This window comes from Ammospiza nelsoni, chromosome 4 (assembly GCF_027579445.1).
Source record: "Ammospiza nelsoni isolate bAmmNel1 chromosome 4, bAmmNel1.pri, whole genome shotgun sequence".
Classification (NCBI taxonomy): Eukaryota; Metazoa; Chordata; class Aves; order Passeriformes; family Passerellidae; genus Ammospiza; species Ammospiza nelsoni.
The window spans coordinates 21,992,522-22,015,478 of NC_080636.1; the positions used below are offsets into that span (position 1 = coordinate 21,992,522).

General features: G+C 41.0%; 1 protein-coding gene across 1 annotated transcript in view; it reads right to left on the reverse strand.

Moving 5' to 3' along the window:
• CPZ (carboxypeptidase Z) overlaps nt 1-22,957 on the reverse strand; it is a 34,337-nt gene that overhangs the window by 1,879 nt on the left and 9,501 nt on the right. Inside the window, exons 2-10 of the mRNA XM_059470716.1 lie at nt 20,406-20,429; nt 19,104-19,478; nt 17,656-17,868; nt 15,454-15,650; nt 14,356-14,517; nt 8,469-8,627; nt 4,297-4,432; nt 3,073-3,212; nt 355-454 (exon numbers count right to left, since the gene is read on the reverse strand). Of these exons, the coding sequence (XP_059326699.1) occupies nt 355-454; nt 3,073-3,212; nt 4,297-4,432; nt 8,469-8,627; nt 14,356-14,517; nt 15,454-15,650; nt 17,656-17,868; nt 19,104-19,478; nt 20,406-20,429 (1,506 nt within the window). The remainder of the gene's footprint in view (nt 1-354; nt 455-3,072; nt 3,213-4,296; nt 4,433-8,468; nt 8,628-14,355; nt 14,518-15,453; nt 15,651-17,655; nt 17,869-19,103; nt 19,479-20,405; nt 20,430-22,957) is intronic.

Here is a 22,957-nt window from a genome sequence, read left to right on the forward strand (position 1 = left end):
AACATGTTCACAATATCTCAACTAACTTATTCCATCAAGGTTCCATATCTCCACATGCTGAGTTACAGCCCCTGAGCAGAGCTGTTGCCATATTCTCCCAAATTAGCTTTGGTGAACAGCAGACTGTTCCAGGTGGAATTTTTCATATGAAGAGCTCCATCATCCCAGAGACAGGACAGACTTAGCAGTCAGCTTAACATGTCTTCTCTCTTGTTATTCCAGAAGAGAACCCCCATCTGAGCCTTCAGTTTTCCATTAAGGTGTCATTTCTACCAAACATGGCAATACTTTTGCAGGTTAAGCTCTCAGTACTTTCAACCTGCCCCAGGAAAAATCTTAAACCAAAAATATTACCTGTGGTGACATCATGCTGAATGCCCCTGACTGAAATACGAGCATTTTTTATTGGGTTGCCAAACTTATCAGACACAATTCCTTTTATACCCCGATGAACCTGGCAAAGCAAAGCAGAGTTAGATGGGAGTCACTGCGATACCACCTCCTCATCACAAGGAAACCTTTGTAGAGAGGAAGCAATTGTCAAAAAATTCACCCCATTCAGAGGCTCTCAGGAGATAATGTCCCTTCAGATCACATGGCCTATTTAGGGAGGTCCAAGGGGACTGAGGGAAAGGGAAAATGGAACCAGAGCATTTTTAGGACAGGTATGTGGCTCTGCTTGGAGAGACCCTTCTCTGCACAAATCACAGGCACCTTGTGATGTGACCACAGTATTTAAGGACTGTTCCACAAAGAAATGAAAAGTTACGGCTTTCAAAACCAATCTGGTGTCCAGAACACAACGTGAAGGCATCACTTCAGGTACTTGTGACTCATCATCACTCTGCTGCCTACACTTCACTGCCTGTCAGAATGTCATGACAGCAATGTGTATGACAGCCATTTCCCCTTCTCTACAAGCACAGAACTGAGCTGCTTGAGCTGTTGAGAAATGTGCTTGGTGAAAAACTAAAGAGCAATGTGAATTTTTTCATACAAGGAGGTCCACTAACAGCTATACTGGAAGTTCAATAAAATAAAACAAAACAGAAAAAATGTTCAAAGTATTGAAACATTAGGCCTCTTTAGGTTCTCTTTTTACAGCATTCCAAATTTAAAATATTTTATATCTGGAAATGTATATGACCTTTTTTAAGTGAAAAATAATTTCATTTTGATTTTTTCTATAAACAGCTATGACCAACTTGGGTTGTTCTTTACTTCCCCAATTTCTCTTTTCTCTTCTACTCACTCTCCCTTTCTCAGTACCCTTGTCAAAAGAGAAGAATAGAAAAAAAGCACAAAGTATCAAAACAATGGGAAAAGCACATTTGCTTTTCTGTTGGAATATGGAGATGTTTAAAAATAATCATTAAAGTATCCAACTTTACAGTAGTTGATAATACATAGTTTGAAAAAATAAGTCTAGTCTAGTGAGAGCAGTTTTTAATTTAAGGTGAGACTGTGTTGTCACTGCTCTTGTTAAGCAGCTGTCCCATGTACTGAATTAAGCTGCTCACTGGAAAGTTTAGGAGCAACTCAATATAAGGATTTGAAAACTATTCCTTATAATGAAGCACTGCAGTTTGCTTTGCAGTACAAACTTGGGGATTTATCGTATGGATAGAAAGTAAATATGGTCAGAACAGTCATCTCGCACTCAAATTCAATTTACAGTGTAGACATACTCAAAGTAGTATGACCTCATCTAGCTTCAATACTAATTTTGCAATTATAACATGACAGGATAAAAATTACAAAACTGAAATTTCTTTCTCAATCTTGCTTTGGTTTGCTTTATTAAATGTACTATTTTTCATTTTTCCCTCAAATTGGTGTCACATGAGTTTGGCAGGGTGTTTCAATACTGCTTCTGATGGGGAGAAGAGATCAGTGTTTAGGAAACTGAATTCTACTTCTGTGTGTTGAGGCAAGTATATTTGTACACACACCAAATAGCCTGGTATGTATCAGAATAAGAAAAGTTTGAATTGGTTATGGCAGACTTAATCCTTATCGTGGGTAATTCAGTCATCCTTATCTGCAAAGTTGTTTTGCTTACTGTCCTGCATTTACTCAAAAAGCTTTTCCAGCACAGACTTCTACAGTATCTCACACTATAAAATCTTTACATCTTGAAGACTTCAATTGTAATATATATGGATTTAACCCAGCTCCATTTGGATTCACTAAAACTCATTTTCATCAGACAGCTGTAAAACGAAATGAGTTTGGTGGTCTGTGCTGCAGACTTTATTGAATGATAATACTTACCACAAGTAGCAAGAGGTTGCTTAGAAAGGCCATAAAAACACTCCTAACAATTTTAAATTACTGCATACTCTATCAAAATAAGGCATGACAGAAAGCTAATCTGCTAATGGCTGAGAGAAAGAGCAACTTCTGTTTCTGTGCTCACTTACTTATTGTCAGTGAGGTATTTGTTTTTGCTGAGCTTAAACTTATTATTAAAAATGACATTTAAGTGGCACACTTTAATGCTCAGAGACACACAGTTCTTCCTTAAAGATTTGGCTTTAGGTTTTTAAAAACTACTGTCATAAAAAAATCAAGATCAAAAGTGTGCAAATGGTATTTCTAGCAAGATTTTAGCTGAATCTAAATTTCTTGCTGTGGGACCGTAGAGTTTGGGACACAAACATGGAATATGGAAAGGAAAATTTCAGGAAGCTTTCTGGAGAGCAGATCTTCTTGCTTTAGTCTTCAAAAGGAAAGTTGATTCATACTTTTCTGAATGTTAAGGTTTTCTCTAGTGCTAAAATTTTGCACAGTTGATGAATAATGCTCCCCAAAGCATTCGCAGATAATTCCCTTTCTCACTATTTTCAAGGCCTTTGCAGTCCTCAGTCTCAAGCCCTTCTGCAGCATAGACAAAATACCACCTGTGTGTCCTGCCAGATAAACTGAGGCACTGGGGACCCTGGAGAAGTGTGTGGTTTTGATTCAGCATCATCTCGAGGGCTAACCAGGAAAACAGCAAAGAAATTAATTTTGACAAAGAATGAAAAAGAAAAACAAAATGCAAAAAGGTCTGTAAAAGCAGAGCAGTACCATTTCCATGTAATTCAGAAGGGCAGCTTTATTTTCATGCCATATTGTAAACAATTCTTCCTCCAAAGGAAACTTTTCACATCCTACCTCCACGGTAACTTCAAAGCAATTTGTGTGAAGGTAATTAAAATCTGCCATACCTACAGGTTTAAAAAGAAAGAAGACAGCTTATGAACAGCCTTGTAGCTTTTAGCTAGAGCTTTGCTGCTGCAGCCAGCTGAATGCTGTCCCAATGGGTGTGGGTTATTATACTGTAAAAAGCACTTGCAAATATATAAAAAGTGTTCAACAAATTCAGAATTCTATAGCTTGTTTCAACTATAAAAACTAAGGACAATGACACTCCTTTCAGGCAAAAAAGCATAATTTTACATTATTATTCACCTGGCCAAGAAGTAGCAATACAGCAATAAAGATTGGTTAATTACAGTAACTGTATAATTGGCTGTATCAGAGGTGATTGCCAAGGGTCACCAGAAAAGAAATGACCTTTTGCCATTATTATGTTCAAAACTCTTTCGGTACAAAAGACATTGGATATAATTTTGGGAAGAAAGTAAGCCAAAGAGATCTAAACCTAATTCTCACACATGCCCTAAAGCATTCTAAATGTCTAGTTTCAACATAATTATTTGGGGATCCAGCTGGGTCCTATTGGAAAACACAAGTGAAGCGCAGCTGAAAATTTATGAACACTGATATTTTATCCATGCCAGTATTGAAGGAATTCTAAAGAAAACAAAATACTATTATTGGGGAAATCAAATTAACAGTGGAAGCACAAATGAATTGGACGTTTGTCTCTGTTGTAGTTTTCCCTGAAAAAAGAATTTATTTAAACAGATGAGGAAGCAGCACATGCATTGCCTACAAGATGGATTCAGACTCAGGAAGCTAAGGAATGAGAGCATAGCATTAAGAATTTATTTCTACATGTCAGATTTAAAAATAAAAAATATTATATTATATGGTATAACAAATGTGACCCTTGCATAACTTGTTAATTTTCCTCAAATCCCATTGGGGTTGAACACATCCCATGTTAACCGCATAAAAACGTTACCAACATAGATTTATTACTTAAATCCCCTAAAAATTATGTTTTACATGGGCAGGACCTTAACCAAACTGAAATGAATAAAATCATTTTGTTCAAACCCTGGTGTCTTATAAAGGTCACATAGAGGTTTTACCTCACTTGATATGATGGTAAAGTGGTTTTACCTCCAGTGAAGCTGTACCACTCAGCACCATTTATAATACCTCCACGTTTCACAAAATTCCCACCACAGCGAAGCTCAGACCGGTCTGAGATGACGGGGTGCGCATCTGCATAGGCTTTAGCCAGCATCTTGAACACCTGTTACAGACATGATTAGAATATGTTTGCTTTTACAAACTGAACACTTTGCCATTGCTGTTATTAACTATTGCTGTTGTCAGTCCAGACAACAAGCCACCCTGTGTCCTCAAGACTGAAGGAGGGGATGAACTGCTCTATAAGGAAGTTTTGCTTGTTGCTAAGAAATTTTGATTTGTCCTCTTCTCTGGAGTTTCTTCTCTTCACTCCAATATATTTATCCAGGGACAACATATTAAATAACAATGGATTTTTTGATACTTGGCTTCAATCTACCACCTGGGGCAGGAGCAAAGGACATTTTTGGTTGTACTTCAAGTCCCAGGTTTTAAAATTTAAATTTAGGCTTCTTTTACGTTTTGTTTTAGTTTTTGATATTTTTTACCCTTCAGCCCAACTAAATCTTCACACTGAATGCTGCTGTTTAAAATAGTCAGTGTCAATTTGCTTTGCACTTATCACTCACACAGGAAAACCTGCCAGTTTGATCTCAGAGAGCTCCTTCTGTGTGGGGCAGAAACCATTCCAAAAAGTGAAGGATAGGATGTGATGATGCAGGATGTCACCACTGATTTCCAAAGAGTGTTGACACTGATGAAGAGCAGAGCAGTCACCACGCAGAAAGGAACAGTGGCAGAACATGTAGTGAAGACAGAAGAAAGAGCAGTTATCTGAAGAAACCATTTATTTGAATCATGTTCCTGCCCTTCTTCTCCAATGGTTATTCCAACTTTGTATAAAAATCCTCCCTCTCCTTTTTGTCTCTTTGGACCTTATCTTGCTAAGGCAAGACTCTCAGATTTCAATACTGAAATTACAGCAGTTATCAGGTGCTACATGATACTACTATTCATCATCATGAGTTTCATTCCATATTGCTTAAGACAGTGTGTGCAAGAAGTTTGGTGTCTAAAATCTAGTTTTAGAAGTTATCCTAAAGCTTTGTCCTAGTGTTGTCATCAAGGATAAAGACCCAAAAGATTAGGCATACAACATTGATTGATATTTGTGATTGTTTCTAATAATCACATGGCTGAGCCAATTATGGGATGAGGTAGGTGAGCAAGGAAAGGTGGAAAGACAGTTTAATGTAAGTGTAAAGACATATTGCTGACATACTTCTGATGACCAGAAACAAAAAATTCAGACTTAATATAAAATGCTTGTGCAACTCCCTTAAGTTTCTATGTGTCTCAATATTGCTCAGGCCAGCAAATTGTGTCCTTCAAAGTTTTGCTGAAAAGAAATAGAAATTAATTAAATATGTTAAGAAGAAATTTCACTGACAATAGTTCAGTGCCAGGCACAATATCTTTAATTTCTACAGGAATTTGGGTTCCATTTCTGAACGTTCCATGGAAGATATTTGATATAAAGTTTAGAAGGTGACTATGTGAGTTAGGAGTATGATCCTCACCTTTTACAAAGACACCTGCAGATGTCCTATTTCCAGTGACCAAGCTTCCTCTTGTTTCACACCAAGAGGCATAAGGCTTTTGCCTGGCCAATAGTTCAAGTAAAATAAGGCCAGTGGTAGTGAGAAGAGGAAGGAAAAAAGTTCCTGGATAACAATACATTTGTTATCACTTAGAAGCTAATGTATGACCAGTCATGGACCTCAAGGAAACTTAGATTTTTAGGTATAATATAGAGTAATAAAAAGGGGAAAACCAGAGGAATCCTTGTGACTTTGGCAGTGTGAGGCTTCACTCAGCAAAGTGAGGTCAGTGCTGTTACCTCAGCCAGCACTTTTACCCCACTGACCATCACAGGTTGGGTTTTTCAGAGGGAGGGAAGGGAGTGTTTCAGCTCACCAAAGGGAGTGAACTTGACTTGGTGTTGACCTTTCTGCTCTGGTGAGCAGAGTCATCAATTCAGTTTCTTGTTAAAAAAAAAAAAGTGTTAAAATATCCATCTCCACAAATCCCAAAATATGGGAAAGTTTTGAGGTGGGCTGAACCAGATGCAAGAATGTGAGTGTAAGGACATGGTCCAGTTTTGAGACTCCTTGCTCTCAGCCAGTACTGTCCCAGGTTGTGGTGCAGGCCAAAAAAAGACTTGAAATCTGCAGCATCTTGGAACAGAGGAGAGGATCCTTGTGCTTCCATGCACCATGACAGACATGCTGAGGTGGAAGCACAGATGCATTTTCAAATGGGGAAACGTGCTTTGAATATATTTCTCAAAATTTGATTTTTTAATATCTGGCTATCATCTGCTCTGCAGCATTTCACCCTGGTCTGCAAGTTTCCCCTTGCAGAGCAAATGTAGGAAGTCAGCATTCAGAACAATGGTTTTGGCCAATGTATGACAGATAACCAAACTGCTGTATTTTGGGATGCAGGTTCTCTGACAGCAGCAGCTGTAGAACACATTATTTAAATGCAGGTCACTTCATTGGTACAGGTTTTATATATTTCTGTGAAAAATTTCAAGTGATACTAACAGGGCTGTTAAGGTTTCTTGTGCTGTCATTTGAAAAATCAGTTTTTCACTGAAGACATCCCCAGCTCTCCCCTGCATGTTCTAAATGTCCAGATTTGTAGCCAGATTGCCAGACTTTGCAGTCACTGACTATGCAGCAGTCACCTGTATAGGGTTCCCTGTCCCTGTGCTGCAAGCCAGGAGTGCCATTAGGGTTTGTCCAGCTGTGCACTACACTGGGATAGAGCCCTGTGTCTGTGTGGCTGCATACTTCCCCTCAAAATACACGTGCTGTCCCTGAGTGGAAATGATGGAAGTACTGCTGTACTTCCATTCCAGGGGTGAACTGCTTGATGAAGCACACATGGCAATATTCCTTCACCACCTATGCATAGGATAGCCCTAGCCCAGGCAGTGGGATGTAAAAGCACAATTTTATGATTTCCCCCGTCCTCAGCAAGAGGTTCTGCAGGTTGCATTAGCACCCAACAGATATTTCTTACACAGGCTTGTTGCTGTGCAGTGCCTGGTTAATTTTACAGCTAAATCATTTTCATACATACATAGTCACTAGGCACTGTACAGCTCAGAAGAAATGGATTGATACAGAAAATGTTTAACAGTCATACATCTTTAAATATTTAATATGTGTTAGTGAGAACTGCCATTGCACAAGAAGTCAGCCTAGAGATATGCTCAAAGATAAAGGATGCTTCAAGTCAAAGATCAACTTCTGACTATTTTCAACTGTTCTTTGTTTATATAAAGAACCACTTTTCTTAAGGGGCCACAGACATTTGTAGCTCAGCTAGCAGGCTGAAAAGCTAGCTGTTCTCCTGGTGGGCATGTCAGCAATGAATACTAGATTGAGGAAGCCGAAGGGAAATAGGAAAGATGGCAAAAAATTTCACAGAAGATTTACAGTGAGTCCCAAATGAGGAACTTTTCAGGGACAAGAGGGAGAACCAATCCCATTCGTCTGACCTGGAATAAATGTTGCAAGGCTGCCACCATATGGCAATAAGTCTTTTTTCCGTTCACTCCTTATGGATTCCAAAGGAAAATAACACTCCTGGTCAGGCTTGTTCCTTTTCTTCTGGAAACCACTGGTAAAAAATATCACAGCCGACTCCCTTTAAAAATTAAAATGTGGATTTTCCTAATCTGTGCTTTATGAAACCTTATCTGACCTCACAAAAGATAGGTAAATCTTTCCAGACCAAGCTGATAGAGAGTTAACAATCCTATATTTTAAAGTACATTAAGTAAGTGTATAAATTAGAGTCATGCAATATTCTGAGTTGGAAGGAATCCACAAGGATCATCACATCCAAGTCTTAAGTGAAAGGCCTCTGTGGGGATTGAGCACTTGACCTTGGCATTATTAGCATCAGCTCTATCCAAATGAGCTGATATCATATTGAATACATATATATACATACATATATATATATATATATTTGGAGTATGTATATAAATATGTTATTTATACATAATATACCCACATACGTACATGATCTAAATGAATTAAAGTTTGTTATTTATTAAAAGTAAATGTTTCCGTAGTTCCACAAATGGAACCAACATCCTAACCCCGCAAAAGCAACATTACCTTCTCATCAGGTGTAGGGGAGAACATTTTTTCTTCCATAGGATGCCTTGAATAGTCATAAGGATAGGTCACAACTAGCTCACCCCCATGCAGGCTGGCAGACAGCACAAATGGGATAGACCTCAACCACTTCATGACTGCTTTTGTCTCAGGGGCCACCTGAAATCCAGGAGAAAAAAAAAAAAAAGCTGTGACTGGCCATGCAATTCCAAAGGGATTTGATCTTGTGCAGGATGAAGCCTAATGGAGAAGAGGCTGTGTCAAAAGGAGAATGTTGAAGCTCTTTGGCTCTTCCAGCCCAAAAGTTACCAGGGGAAGAAAATCAGTTTTCTCCAGGGAATGGATGATACACATTGTTCACTGTGGAAAAAATGGAACAAAAAAGGAAAGAGAGCATTTGACAGAGGAAGAAACTTTTCATTACAGTGACATTTTCAGATTATGATACTTTAGGCTGGAAAATTTGTGGCATTTTATCATTACTTACCTAATTCCCTATCTAATTTCATTTCTGAATCAACAGGATTAACTTTGAATGGATAAACTGGAATAGGGGGATAAATTTGCAATTCTCAACCCTTGTTGAAAATGCATTTGCTGTCCTTAGGAGCAGGATAATCTGTAAATAACTGAAAACTGATATGTATAAAGCACAGCAATGCCTGCAGTTAGCTTGCAGTGAGCTGTGGCAGATAAGTCACCAAATCTAGGTGTTTTTGACAGTCCCCCCTCAGTAACAGCGGCAAGGGAGAGGGCAGCAGACTCTAAGGCATGTTCAGGCACCCGGCATGCAGGAGGCTCCTTCACCCCGTTTCTGAGGGGAAATTTCCGGGACCTGCTCCGGTGTTGGTTCATTCTTAGGGATAACAGTGGCATCTGGTGGCCGGTCCCTGCAAGCCCAGACTCACGCCAGTGCCCCCGGAGAGCTGAGGTTCCTTTCCTGCCAGCTGGGGGAAGTTACCTGGGGAAAACCTGAGGATGACAGAGGCTGCTTATCTGGACCCTGCACCACTGCAGGTATGCAGGTTTCATAAAAATGAGAAATACCTGTTATAATGAAGTTAATCCAGCATCTATTTAGGGCTGCTTTAGGGATTGCTTGTCACCCTTTGCTTTGACACAGCACTCAGAAAACCAGGCAGCCAGGGCTCTAGAGCACTAGTGACTAACAGTGTGCAGGGAAAAAACATCCAGAACAAACAAGAAAAAAACTACACAATCAACTCAATAAAGCCCCTAAAGACCTATATACTTGTGTTTCAACAATAGTAATTCCTGTTTTCTTTGGATCAGTCCCTAATCTACTATTGTTAAAAAAACCTTTGGGGATCCACAAACCCAGGGGTAGAGCACAGAAAAACGCTGTGAAGATGCAAAATACGTGTATTATAGCTCCATCAATGAGGCAGAAAGCCAAGGAAAAAGCCACATCTAAACATAGTTTTACCTGGAATGATTTAAGAAGATATTTCCCTGTCTGCTCCTGACCTAAGCAGGAGACTACCTCCCTATAGAAGGCATAGTTTTTAAATTAGTCTTTCTAGTGTTTGGGTTTCCTTAAAATGCCCTTCTGCAGCTATTGAGATAAATGCTACTCTGTAGCTTTCAACTTCCGCATTTTAAAGAGGCAACTTAAAAAATGGAATGTAACAGGTAAAGTCTGATCAACTGAGTAACACAGAATGCACTTTGCACACCAGAAACCTAATCAATATTTTTATGTAATAGGGAAGATTAAACACAGAGTTTCCAGGAAGGGCATGACATGGAAAAAATTATTAAAAAATGCAGATAAAGGGCATTACAAAAGGAAAGGACTTTTAGCAGTCTCACACAATCGAGAAGTGGGAGAAGAAAGCAGACCCCAGGCTTCCTAAGAAGAAATATGGCACTGTCCAAAGAATGCTATCTGCACCAAAGGATTTGTTTTTCTGGCCTTTGTACAGTGCCCTGGGATGAGCTGATCATGACCTTTATCCCAGCAGTGCTTTGGACTGAACCAGCCACTTCCACATGCACCCTGGAAGCTCATCCTCTGAGCCCATCTCTTCTGAAGAGAAGACCCCTGAGGGCTTGTAAGGGACTGTAAGTGTCACTGCCTGCCCCATGGATTGGATACTTTGGGAGTTTCTCAGGGTGGTTGAGCACCTGGAACAAGCTCACACCTTCCAAGTCCATAGCACCAGCCCTTCTGAGGAGGTTGCTGCCCCAAAATCTCATCAGCTCCCTGCGCTGCTGCAGCTGCCCCAGCTCCTACTGCCCAGCCATAGAGGCCATGCCTGACACAGCATCAGCCCTGCTTTCAAACATCAGCCTTGGGCCTTGATATGATTTTCAAGTTGCTTCTGCAATTCAGTGAACAAGGGTAAAATACACAGTTTTATTTGAGAGCTCCTGGTTTCAGTCCTTCATCCTGATCAGACAACTGGCTAAGCAGATACTTGCATAAGCCCCATGACAGTGCTGTCTCACAGAGCCAGTGTCCTAATGAAATCAATGTTGTGAAAAACCAGGAGTTTCAATGTCACTATTTTTACCCTAATACCATTTCAGTAAATGAGCATATTTGGTTCAGCTCCACCGGATGATAGCAGGTGTTATCTATGCCACCCTGGCCTTTGACTTTTCCTTTAATGTGGGTTTTGTGGAGCCTTAATTTTTTTTTTCCACCAGGGCTTTTGCTTTTAAGTTAGATGAGATCAATTTTAAAGTATCCATCTCACAAGAACAATTCAGAGCACAACTAGAAAACAGGGAAATTATTTCTGCATGAGGACAGAGAAGGGCTACTACCCTTTCTAAACCTGAATCTCATTTCTTCAATTATACTGCAGTTAGTCACTGTCTCCATGGCTTTCAAAGATTTTTTTTCTCCCTTTAAAAAGCAGCCAGACTAATTTTCTTAAAGAGTATGCCAGCCTCCACTGGCATAGACTTCCGAATTCTGTTTGAACCAAGACAATTGAGCTATATTTGAGATGTAGCCTGAGGTCCGTCTGAGCCCTCAGACCACTTATTACAATAATTCATAAAAGAGGGGAACAAAACACTCTGAATGAAGCCAGGCTTTTGGGTATCAGGAGCTCTGGCTGAGAGCTCACTTTCTGCTTCCTGATCTTTGTACAATGCCCTGCAGCACTCAGGTGATTACTTTAATAAGGCAGGTAACAAACACTGTTAAGTAAATGAAAGGGGAGAGGCTGGTGTTGAAACATTCAACCTAATGCTCCTGCATGCACAAAGCACCACTGTAAGAGCCATGGGCTCATCTGCCTGACAAAACTGAAGGTCATTAAGGGACAGCTGATTTGGCAGTCCCGTGATACCATCAGCACAGGAGACACAGGGCTGGGAGAGGACTTACTGCCAGGTTTGTGAACCATAGGAAACTGCAGTTAGCAAGGAGATTTTGTGGTGCCACTAAGGCCACAGGCCTGGTTCCTTCATATGCTCTGTAAAGCATATGGATTTGGAGATGTTTGAGGGTTTTTTATGTGAGGACCAGCTTTGGGGCCAGGAGAGCACCTAGAAGGTTCCCTGAGTTTCAGTGCTCTGAGGATGGATGGCCATCTTATTTCTTCTTTAAAAACAAGAAAAGCTTTGCAGGAGAAGTGCTGTATTTGTAACCCCAGGTCCACACCCACTGAGGTACAGCTCAGGTGGGATGGGGGGGTTGTGTGCCAAGGTTCGCTGCCTGTTGTCTGTGACAGAAACCCAGGGAGATGCTGCAGCTGGGGCTGAGCTGTGGTAGCAACTGTGAGAGCAATGTTGGGCTGCCTCCACCCTTCCCTCTGTAAGCTGCTGTGATGTTACACAGTGTTTATGAAAGATAAATACATGATTGTAAAGGTGGCTTCTGCAAGTGGCTGCCTGCCACTACCACCTCTCTCACAGGTCAGCAGAAGAACCAGGGCAGAAGCAGGACTTGGAGAGGGAGGAGGTTAGAGCCAGGAAATCCAGAGTTACAGGGACAAGCTCACAGTTTGCACCAGGCACTGGCAAAAAAATGGGGGTCAAAGACCCATTTGTCCTTCCTCAGTGTTGCCTGGGTCCTCAACCCTGCATCTCTGGACACACAGAGAAAGGGAGCACATGGCTGAAGGAAGATCTCCATCCTTTCCTTCCCATGTTGGAACAGGGGAAAGGTCTCAGGAGCCCTTCCTCTCAGGTGGAAGGAGTACCATAGATAATGCGGGATGAACTGACCACAGCCCCCATTTCCAGTTCCTCTGCACCACAGTGGGGAAGCAGGTATGGAATTAAGCTGCAAAATTAAGCCTGGGAAGAAAGCAGAGGTGGGGGAAAAGTGTTTTTAAGATTTCTCATTAGTCTACTGTGATTCGATTCATAATAAATAAAATAGATATAAATAATTTTCATCAAGTTCAATCTTTTTTGCTTCTGATGTTAATTAGTGAGCAATTTCTCCCTGTCTTTATCTTGACCCATGAGCTTTTAGTTATATTTTCTGTCCCCTGTCCAGCTGAGGAGGAGAGTGATAGAGTGGCTTTGGTGGGCATCCCACTAGGGAAACTCAGCACAGGGGTGAATCAGAATCTTCTGACTTTTCCCCTAATATCCTCTCTTTTTCTACCTGTTATTTCCATTTGGCCTTAGGCTCTGCTCCACAGCTCTCAACCTTTCTTTGCCATCTGAGGCTCTGATCTCCACTTGCATTTACATAACTTGCTGTTATCTGTTATTATTCAGTCAAAAGTTGAAAACAACTAAGCTTGTGACCTTATAACCATGAAGAAATTCAGTGCCACAATCTGGTATCTATGATTACATGCAAAAATAGAATAAACTACTTGAGCTTAATTATGGCAGAAATTAGTGGTCTAATACACTGTGCATTACTGAGCCCCTTACAGCCTTGGATCTTTATCTGCACATTATCCTGAGGAAATGAGGTGCTTTTATCTAGATTTTACTACTGTGAAACGGGGTACCAGGATACTGGGGTAGCATCAGGGATGCCTTTGGGATTCAGACCTGGCTTTACATAAGACCACCTGCAGCAGAGTAGGAACCTGGAGTATGATCTCTCAAATCTTCTGCTGACACCAGATGAAACAATCTTGTTCACCACCTGTCTGAGGCTTTGTGCCAGCAATAAATATTGAATCAGAATACAATTAGTATAAAAGTAGGAGAAAAGCAGAGCTCCCAATATGTGAACTACTGATTTGGCTTCCTGTGATTCTTCTTTCAAGGGCAGCTAAGGTCCAGTTAGAGTTGTGCTGGGGTCTGCCAGCAACACAGGTAGGGCTGAGCCTTGCATTCCTGACATAACATCTCACACACCTTAGTGATGATGAGTGTGAGGCCCTGTAGTGCTGCCTCCATCCTGCTCTGACCTCTGCAGCAGCAGCTTTCCCTCCCAGCACCTCTGCAGCTCGACTGGCTGTTTCCACTGCTCCATATGGTTACAGTCATATATAAACATCCACTCTTAATGGAAGATGACACCACACAGCTTTGCATGCAGCCTTTGTACGTTTTCCATGGCAGAAACTCCTATTGCATCAGACCTGCGCAGGACTTGGTGCAATGACAACCAAATCCACAAAAGGCTTTAACAGGCATCACAGTTTAAAGCACTAATGATGAATTATTACACACTTGTGACCCCCTCATAACAGTCATTATTCTTAATCTAAACCAGCAAAGTTCAAATTGTCCACAAATTTTCCAAACAATTTGTGACACCTGCCTCTTTGGCCAGACCCACACCATGATTTTCATGCCAATTCCGAGCCTGTCCACTTCAGTCCTACTTATAAAATCTAATTACAAGTAAATAACTTGAGAACAAGCAATCTCAGTCTCTTAACTCCTGAGCTGCTCTGCAGTAGAAATGATTTATAAAATGTGTAATTCATACCTTACCCCACCAGTAGGACTGTGGAATGGGGATGTGATCCAGACGGGCCCCACGAATCCCAGCTCTTCTGTAAGCCTCAGATGTCAAATCTGGGAAATTTCTGTTCAGGTCCAAGTTCTGAGCTGTCTGTCGTCCGATGACCCATCCATTGTAACCAGCCCCCTATTTTGTCACACAGAAGCCAATTTCAGAATAGCTCCCTGTCTCAAAATAACACTTAGTGGAAATTGATTAATCAAAGGGAAGTTTTAAAAGAAGTAAACTGAAAATGTCTGTACTGTTAAAAACCCACGCTTATTAATTAACCACATTTTGTCTCCATGAATATTAATGCACTAACTAGCATTCAGGAAGTGTTTCACTCACCAGTGATGTGACTCATGAGAGGAACACAGGAGCCTCTTGCTCAGAGCAGCATGCAGAGTGGGTTAGAGGAGAAAAAGAAAATACAGCTGATGCCCCAAGACAGCATGAGGCACAGTGCAATAACCCCAGACTCATACAATGGACAGAGCTCACCACACGAGCAAAAACAGAGAAAAAAGGTCTATTTTCATGCTAGTGGCGGTAGAGAAAACAGAGAGAGGGAAATGAGAATGTCAGGTAACAAATAATAGAATCTTAGTTTTCACAGGTCTCCATCAGACATGAGCTGATCTCAGAAAACTGCCATCCATTATGAAACTTTGACAATACAGAAAATATTCACATTTCATTATGCCAACAGATTTAAAAGAGGGGGAACATGAGCATGTTATTAGACTGGATTGCCTTATAAAACAATGTAAGTCATTTTAGTGAGTCAGGCATTTTGTTCTAGAACTGATAGCAGAGAGTGCTAAGTGTGTGAAAAAGTAACACAGTCATTCCTACATCATCACATGCAGGCAGCAAAACTGACAAATATGGCTCTGATTTCCTCCTAGTTCTGTTCACATCATCTTTGGAAAGCAATGCACCACCAAACCTACCTGGGATTCTGGCAGTCAATTATTAGTGTTCCTCCCTTTACATGACATCTCCTCTCAGTTTGTTCTTTCCCATGAAGAATTATAAAAACACAAAGGCCTGAACATCTCCTTATAATAAAACTTTTACCTCTTCTGCAGCCAGTTCATACCCATCAGGATTGAGTGAGGGCAGGAGATGAATTCTGGTGTTGTTGATCAAGGCTTGGACGCGAGGGTTCCCAAGAAGATATTCTGAGCACAGATACTGAGCGAGGTATATCAGCAGCTCCTTCCCCACAACTTCATTTCCGTGCATGTTGCCAATGTACTTAAATTCTGGCTTGACTGTGAAATGTCAAATAATGAGATGCATTAATTTCATTATACATGAGTGGCTTCCAAAATCAGACTGATCCAAGTTGCTTACTGATGAGTCAAAGTTTTATTTACGCTAAATACACGTACACGTTCCTGCAAATAGCACAGCAGTTCTAGGTGAACTTCTCTCTATTAAACATCAGTTCAGCAACAGTTTAAATAGTGTGAAATAAAGTTAACTCCAAACTATTAGGATTCCATACTATAAGAGGTGATCATTGCTCCGAGCTTTTGCTACAGTCATCATTAATTGTGAGCAAAGGAGCAAAAGAAAACAAAAACATCAAGCCATGGCTGGGGGGGACCAAAACACAACCCTGGCACTCTGAGCTACCGTGGGGGGCTTCAATGCCTTATTTTGTCACAGATCCTAGAAACCACCTGCAGATATGTAATATATTACCCCTTTATTTAAGAAAGAAGTTGGGTAATGCATAAAAAGGGGCTTTCAGGCTAAATAGCCCTGGAATAAGCCTATTAGAAACACATAACTTTGCAATACTCTGTAGTTATTCTCTCAGTTTCCATACTTCCTTAGAGACTAATGGAAAGTATAAAATAAGTGCACTTTGGAGACACCTTTTCCTGCCTATCCCTTCATCTTTGCCTTTGATCCTGGCCAGCCTTGAGCACTAGACACTGGAAGGAGCCTGGCACAGACCTATTATGCCACTTGCTCAGGCTGGTAAAATCTGCAGCTCTATACCTATTTCTACCTCCTTTTATGGTGTCCAAGCAGCATGAAGCAATAGATTTAGAGAAAAATGCTAGGAAATGTGTTAAACTACCATCTTTTATCATGCCATATCACAGTTCTCATTTAAAAGCCTGATTCATAGGCTTTGTGTTTTCCTGGCAAATGGAGTAAAAGCTTAAAAAGACACCTGCAACTTATTATCTTTGAAAAAGAGACAAAGGGTGATAGGCCAGGAAAATGTAACTTAGATCTTTGCTCTGTTAATGACATCTGCTGGGACCTGATTAAGTTTAAAGGCACCTCAAAATACCTCTAGACCACACAGGGCAGCACAGCTGAGAGTAAACAAAGTGACCAGTCTCTGCTGTCCTCTCTGAGTCCCCTCTGTGGGCAGCACAGCACATAGAGGACACAGTGGCCTGACCTGAGACCATAATCTCAATAAAGTATTAGGTCAGATGTAGTTCAGTTCTGCAGCAATCTGAGGCTCTCAGCAATGGCCATAGTAATCCACCAAATCTGAACAAGTATAATTTTTGACCTGGGAGTCAGCTATTGGAAAACAATACCAAATTCTGCCCTAGAAAGTTATCTGCTTTGTGAAGAATTTAAAACACTTAAAAGTCTGGTCCTTGCTCTCTTAGTGATGAAACTACAAAATAGAGATTTGTAGTGTTCCCCTCTGCAGAAAATTTGTGAGGAGTCATGTCCTAATGTACATATTAGCACCTATAAATGGTATAATAACATCTGTTCAGGGGCTATCATAACATAAATTCCTGTTATCACCAACTGACAGGTATAGTACTGACTGAATGTCTGTTCAGGAGGATTGTTTTCTGTGCTGAATCATCCCTTTTCAGTGTCAATGTCCTTCTCTACCTGAAGCCTTCTCAGAAGACTTGTGTATTTTAGGATGTGAAGGACAGTGAGGAAGTGGTAGATGATAGGGAGGGCAAGTCAGTAACAGAGTATCCCAAATTTGTGCATTGGGCACAAATAAATAACAGTGATATCACTGCAGCCAAATACACAGTGATACAAGGAACAGCATTACCAAGCACGGTCATGCACAGAGCCCAAAACAGTAAGAAATTGCTGCTGGGTATTCCTTGTAATTGCTACAAGGAATCATCATCAGTGCAACTCAGGAACCCAAGGGAGGAGAAATGTTTTGGAGTCAAGGCTTTTCACAGTTTAGGAGATGTCCCAGTAACAGGGCCTGTTTTCACTTGAACAATCTGCTCCACCTGCAGCAGCACTGATCAAACTCACGCAGTTCATGGTGTCCAGGCTTGGTTGAAAACTCAATCACAAAAAGATCCTTCCCCTCAAAGCTGCGGCCGATGCTGTAAGTGGTGGCAATGTGGGAGCACCTCGACGCAGTCTTCTTCAGAGTGCTCACCATTTGGGAATAGGAATGATGTTTGAACTGAATAAAAGTTGCTGGCAAGTCTGAAGGCAAATCTTCCTCAGCATCTACTTCGCCTGCAATGAAAAATCATAACAGTGTTTAAAACCATAATGCTCAGAGGACTGTATGAAAACCTGAACTTTTTTTCAAATTATCTTTATAAGTAAAAGAATTATAGAAAATAAAGCTGCAATCAAAACCTTAAATGTATGTAGTACATCCTACACTTTATTGTGACATGTTTTTTTTTTTTAATCCAACTAATGCATATGCATACTAACAAATATTTGTTCAATCTCCAGTTAAATTTGACCTTTGGTATGCTAGCTCATTTCAGCAACAAATTGTGCAGATTTTTCCCTTTAAATTTGGTGAATCTTTTTTTTTATGAGATTCATCTGTCTTCAGCTATCTGTACCTTCATCCAAACAAAAATCTGTGACAATCATTAATGAGAATATTTTAATGAGCTGTTAAGCTTGACAGGTAGTCATAGATTTATAAGTGCACTAAAGTTTCAGTTTTTAAATAAAATATTTCAAATATATAGACAGCTATCACACAGGACAGAGATTATGTAAATGCATCCAAATATCTTGCTCTGAGCAGCCTGTCTTGATGCTCTTTTTAAATGAGGGGGAGAAATAGATACTTCTTCAGCACGCTTTAATTAAGTCTTTTAAAGAGGTTGAACAAAATTAATGACACAAAATTACAGGTCTCTACAAAGCACACTGAGATGACAAATGAAGAGGTTGTGTGCCATGGATAAGTCAAGCTGAGTGAGACGTGACCCTCCCCATGCAGACAAGGTGTGCCAGCAGAGCTTCCTTCCTTCCTTCCTTCCTTCCTTCCTTCCTTCCTTCCTTCCTTCCTTCCTTCCTTCCTTCCTTCCTTCCTTCCTTCCTTCCTTCCTTCCTTCCTTCCTTCCTTCCTTCCTTCCTTCCTTCCTTCCTTCCTTCCTTCCTTCCTTCCTTCCTTCCTTCCTTCCTTCCTTCCTTCCTTCCTTCCTTCCTTCCTTCCTTCCTTCCTTCCTTCCTTCCTTCCTTCCTTCCTTCCTTCCTTCCTTCCTTCCTTCCTTCCTTCCTTCCTTCCTTCCTTCCTTCCTTCCTTCCTTCCTTCCTTCCTTCCTTCCTTCCTTCCTTCCTTCCTTCCTTCTCTCCCTCCCTCCCCTCCCTTCCCTCCCTTCCCTCCCTTCCTCCCTTCCCTTCCTTCCCTCCCTCCCTTCCCTTCCCTCCCTCCCTCCCTCCCTCCCTCCCTCCCTTCCTTCCCTCCCTCCCTTCCCTTCCCTCCCTCCCTCCCTCCTCACCTCTCAGCTTGGCCAGTGGGTCGAAGCACCCCTCTTCCTCCCCAGCGAAGAAGCGGTCACAGTCTAAGAAGTAGGGCCAGGCCATGTCTATTGCATCAAAGGCAGGGAGGCAATTCTTTTTGAGGTTCTCACAGACATGCCTGCAGGGCTTTATGACTTTGTCCTTTTCACACTGTGGGGCCAGCACTGAGCAGCCCAGGAGCCTCAGGTCGGGGTTGCATTCCCCCTGGAGCAGGTTGTGCAGCACGCTGATGAGCAGGTACTCAGAGCTGTACTCAATCACTTCTCGAGACTTCTGATCCAGAAAGTTGGGGTACACCATTTGAGTGTAGGCAACATCAGTACAAGAACTCAGGGCAATATCCACGCACTTTGCTGTGAAAAGGAGATGAACACAGGAAAAATAATTTTCTTCACTCATATTCTGAGCAGACAAAGAGAACGTAACAAATACTATGTCAAACAAACTTATTTCTTTAGCTGCCAAGTAGGCTGGGAATAGTTTGCAAACTGAATTGCATGTTTGAAACCACTTATAGAAAGATGATGGGAAGCATGCTTGCTTCTGGAGATATAAATTGAGTTTAGGGATTTGACCAGAGAATTACTAAGAGAAAGGTAGGAATTTGCTGATTTCATTTTTTCAGTTTTTGCTGAGAAAAACTCAGATTCCTGAATAAAAGTGTATTTGTGATATCACTCTCTCACCTGTCCTTGAATAATCATATGGATTCCCTGAGTAGATGTGAGATCCTATAGGTTTTCTTCTTTAGTGGGGAATGCTAAGTTACCTCTTTCCCCTGCTTGGCCCCACAATATTTGTAGAATTTAATATCTCTGAAACTGCAGACCCTCCACAAAGTTTGATTGAAATTGCCCAGACATGAAAAGTTCTTCTGGTGCTTAACTCACAGGCAAGCAGACCCATAATATGATTACATGTATATTCTCATAAACCCAATACATTTTAATGAATCAGGTTAGGAAGTCTTAGGAAAGATAAGTGTTGATAACACCCTCAATCAACTTAGAAGTGGAAAAGAGTAATAGAAAGACATCTCTTCATAAAATTACTGGCTGTTAAAGTAATGGGCCTACATTTGAGTGTCCTCTTGGTAATGATTCTGGCTGGTAAGAAACACTGTTGTCACAGCAGCAAAATACTGCACTGCATGAAAAAGCACATTTCTCTTGTGAGAAAGCCCACTGTAGCACCAAAATGAGTATACTTGTCAGGAAATTATGAAGGAATACTTATGGTTTTGAGGTTCTCCAAGAACAGCAAGGAAAGACACTTCATACCTTTCTGTACAGTTTGACATTGACCTGTAAATAAAGAGAAAAAGAAAAATCATTAAAAATCATTAACTCCTTTGTGTTAGGAGTTGTCTGATCTGGTATCTGCTGCAGCGCAGACTGAGCCATACCAGGAACAAGCATATATTCCCAGCAGGCACATATCACAGAATCACAGAATAGGCTCAGCTGAGAAACCCCATTGCCCCTCATCCACACACAGTTAGGTGCCTAGGAAATTTCACTTATCAAAACCTAGGTATTTTTTAATCTGGTTAGTCTAAAAGTCCATATGAGTCCTGTACATATCAAGGTGTTTTATCAATCTCCTCTAAAAGATATTCTTGTCCCTTATAATGCTGTGGATACCTTTCATGTTAAAGCAATCCAGCCTTTGGTAGATATGAGGAGACTTTATTCCTTCTTCATCCTACTTAATTGTGTCTCTAGCAGTTGGGTTTTATCACACTTAATAATATCTTAAAGCTAATTATTTCCCTGCCCAACTACTCTCACAGGAAAGCTTTTCCAAAAGATCGCTCTTCTAACGGCCAGAAATTGCGTTTTAATTTCCTGCTTAAAAGTATTTGTGGCCAGTTTATATCCATTGTTGTTGTGCCAGCATTGTCCTTTAGCTTAAGTAGCTCTCATTCCCTGGTGCATTCCTTCACACTGTGTTAGAAAAGAGCCAACAGATCTCCTCTGCTTTTTGTTTACTAGGTCAAATAAATGATGCTCTCTTGATTTTGAAGGAGCATGGTGTGGTGACCATCAATTGGTCGTCAATTGCTTCTTTTGTTCCTGTAGCCAATAATTCTGTCCTGTCCTTCTCCAATACTGGCAGCTAAAGAAACATATTTCTGCCAAGATATTGGAGCTGGTTTCACCAGTGCCTCATAGGAGCTAAATCTCTCTGTGCCAGCCTGAACACCCCCAGGTTCACCTTTCTTGTGGCGTACTGGGGATCTCTTCTATTGCTATTTCTTCCTGCTCTCACTGGGGGGACAGGCATCCCAGCTTCTTGCTCAGTAAATTGAGCATTTATCCTCACAAGACCAAATTCATTATGTTTTCCTTTTTTCCTGCTGAAGAGTTTAAACTTCTACTCCTGGCATATTTGTTTAAATGTAATCATCTGCATATGTGTTGCTAATGAGTTGATCATTCTTTAGCCAAAATAAAGTCATTATAATGAGAACAAAATTAACCCTGGGATTTTATATTGGAGGGAGACATTTAATTGGAAATCAGTCTGGTTCTATATTATGGATTGTAATTGAGCCATATTACCTCATAAAATAAATGAGGCATCAGAACTAGCAGAAGTAGCCCATCCTCAACACCAACAAGTTCTGTTAAGCAGAAAGCTAGAAAAAATTACATCCATACAAGCTCCTTTCCGGGCTCAGTACATTATGATAATTGCATTAAATAATACCTGGTTCATCAACAGTGTTGAATCCATTATAGGGTTTCATTGTTTCCCCTAGCTAGGCACAAACCCCTCTGTGAGTTAGTTATTAAGGTCAAGGCATTTCTAAAAAAGCTTCATCTCAGCCAGATACTGTATACAGTGCTACATCTGGGGATAATCAAGGAATAGCATTTTGTACAATGCCAGTTGGGAGAGAGAAAGAAATGATCTCTTGTTAGTAAGAGCTCCAGCAATTAATCCTGCTGATAAAATTGGATGTTACTGCCCATTGAATCTGGACAGTCTTATATACTAACATCATCACATTCACATTTGAGAGACCTTGGACATAAGTCTAGAGTCAGCCAAACATTCCTTACAGAAGGGAAAATATAGTGGGGGGAGGACTGGCTTGAGTTTAGCCACGTCCCAACGAGGAGAGTAGGAGAGTGACACTATCTCCATTTATCACCAGGGTTATTAGCAATGAAACCCCTTTGTTACCTTGAGGGATAGATGAGAAATATTTGACACCTTTTTTTTTCCTCTCCTGAGCAGAAATTAATGTATTGTAGCTATTATTTTAGACTAGAGGGTTGTATGTGCTTGGCACAGTTCTTTGTGGGGTATTTGGGGAGTGTGAATGGTCTTTCTACAACTGCTCACGTTTCCCCAAAGAGGCATTTCCCCCTCTGCTGGCTCCAGGACCAACCTACAAATGTCCTGTTAGTTTCTGTCTCTGACCTGCAATGATCAAATAATGAACCTGAGGCACATACAGTCTCCCCAAGCACTTTTGCTGTGCAGGAGTGCTATTAGCCAACAGTCAGTTTGAGATGTGGCACAGCCCTGTTCTCAATGGCATCTCAGAATTCTGCTTATTCAGATGGAGCAAAAAAGAGTTCTGGCAACACACTAGAGCAAGCAGAGGAAACCAAAGGGAAAATGCAGCAGGCAGGGTCTGGATGTGATGCTGCCTCTCCCTGCCCCAGCTCCCTGAGCAGCAGCAGACTTGCTGCCTTTAGCTGATGCCTCTTTCTGCCCAGCTGTCCAGGAGAGGCATCAGGAAGCAATGGATAGCTGATGGAAGAGATGTGAAATTCCACAGATATGATGTCCAGGGGTTCACCTGAGGACTGGCTCC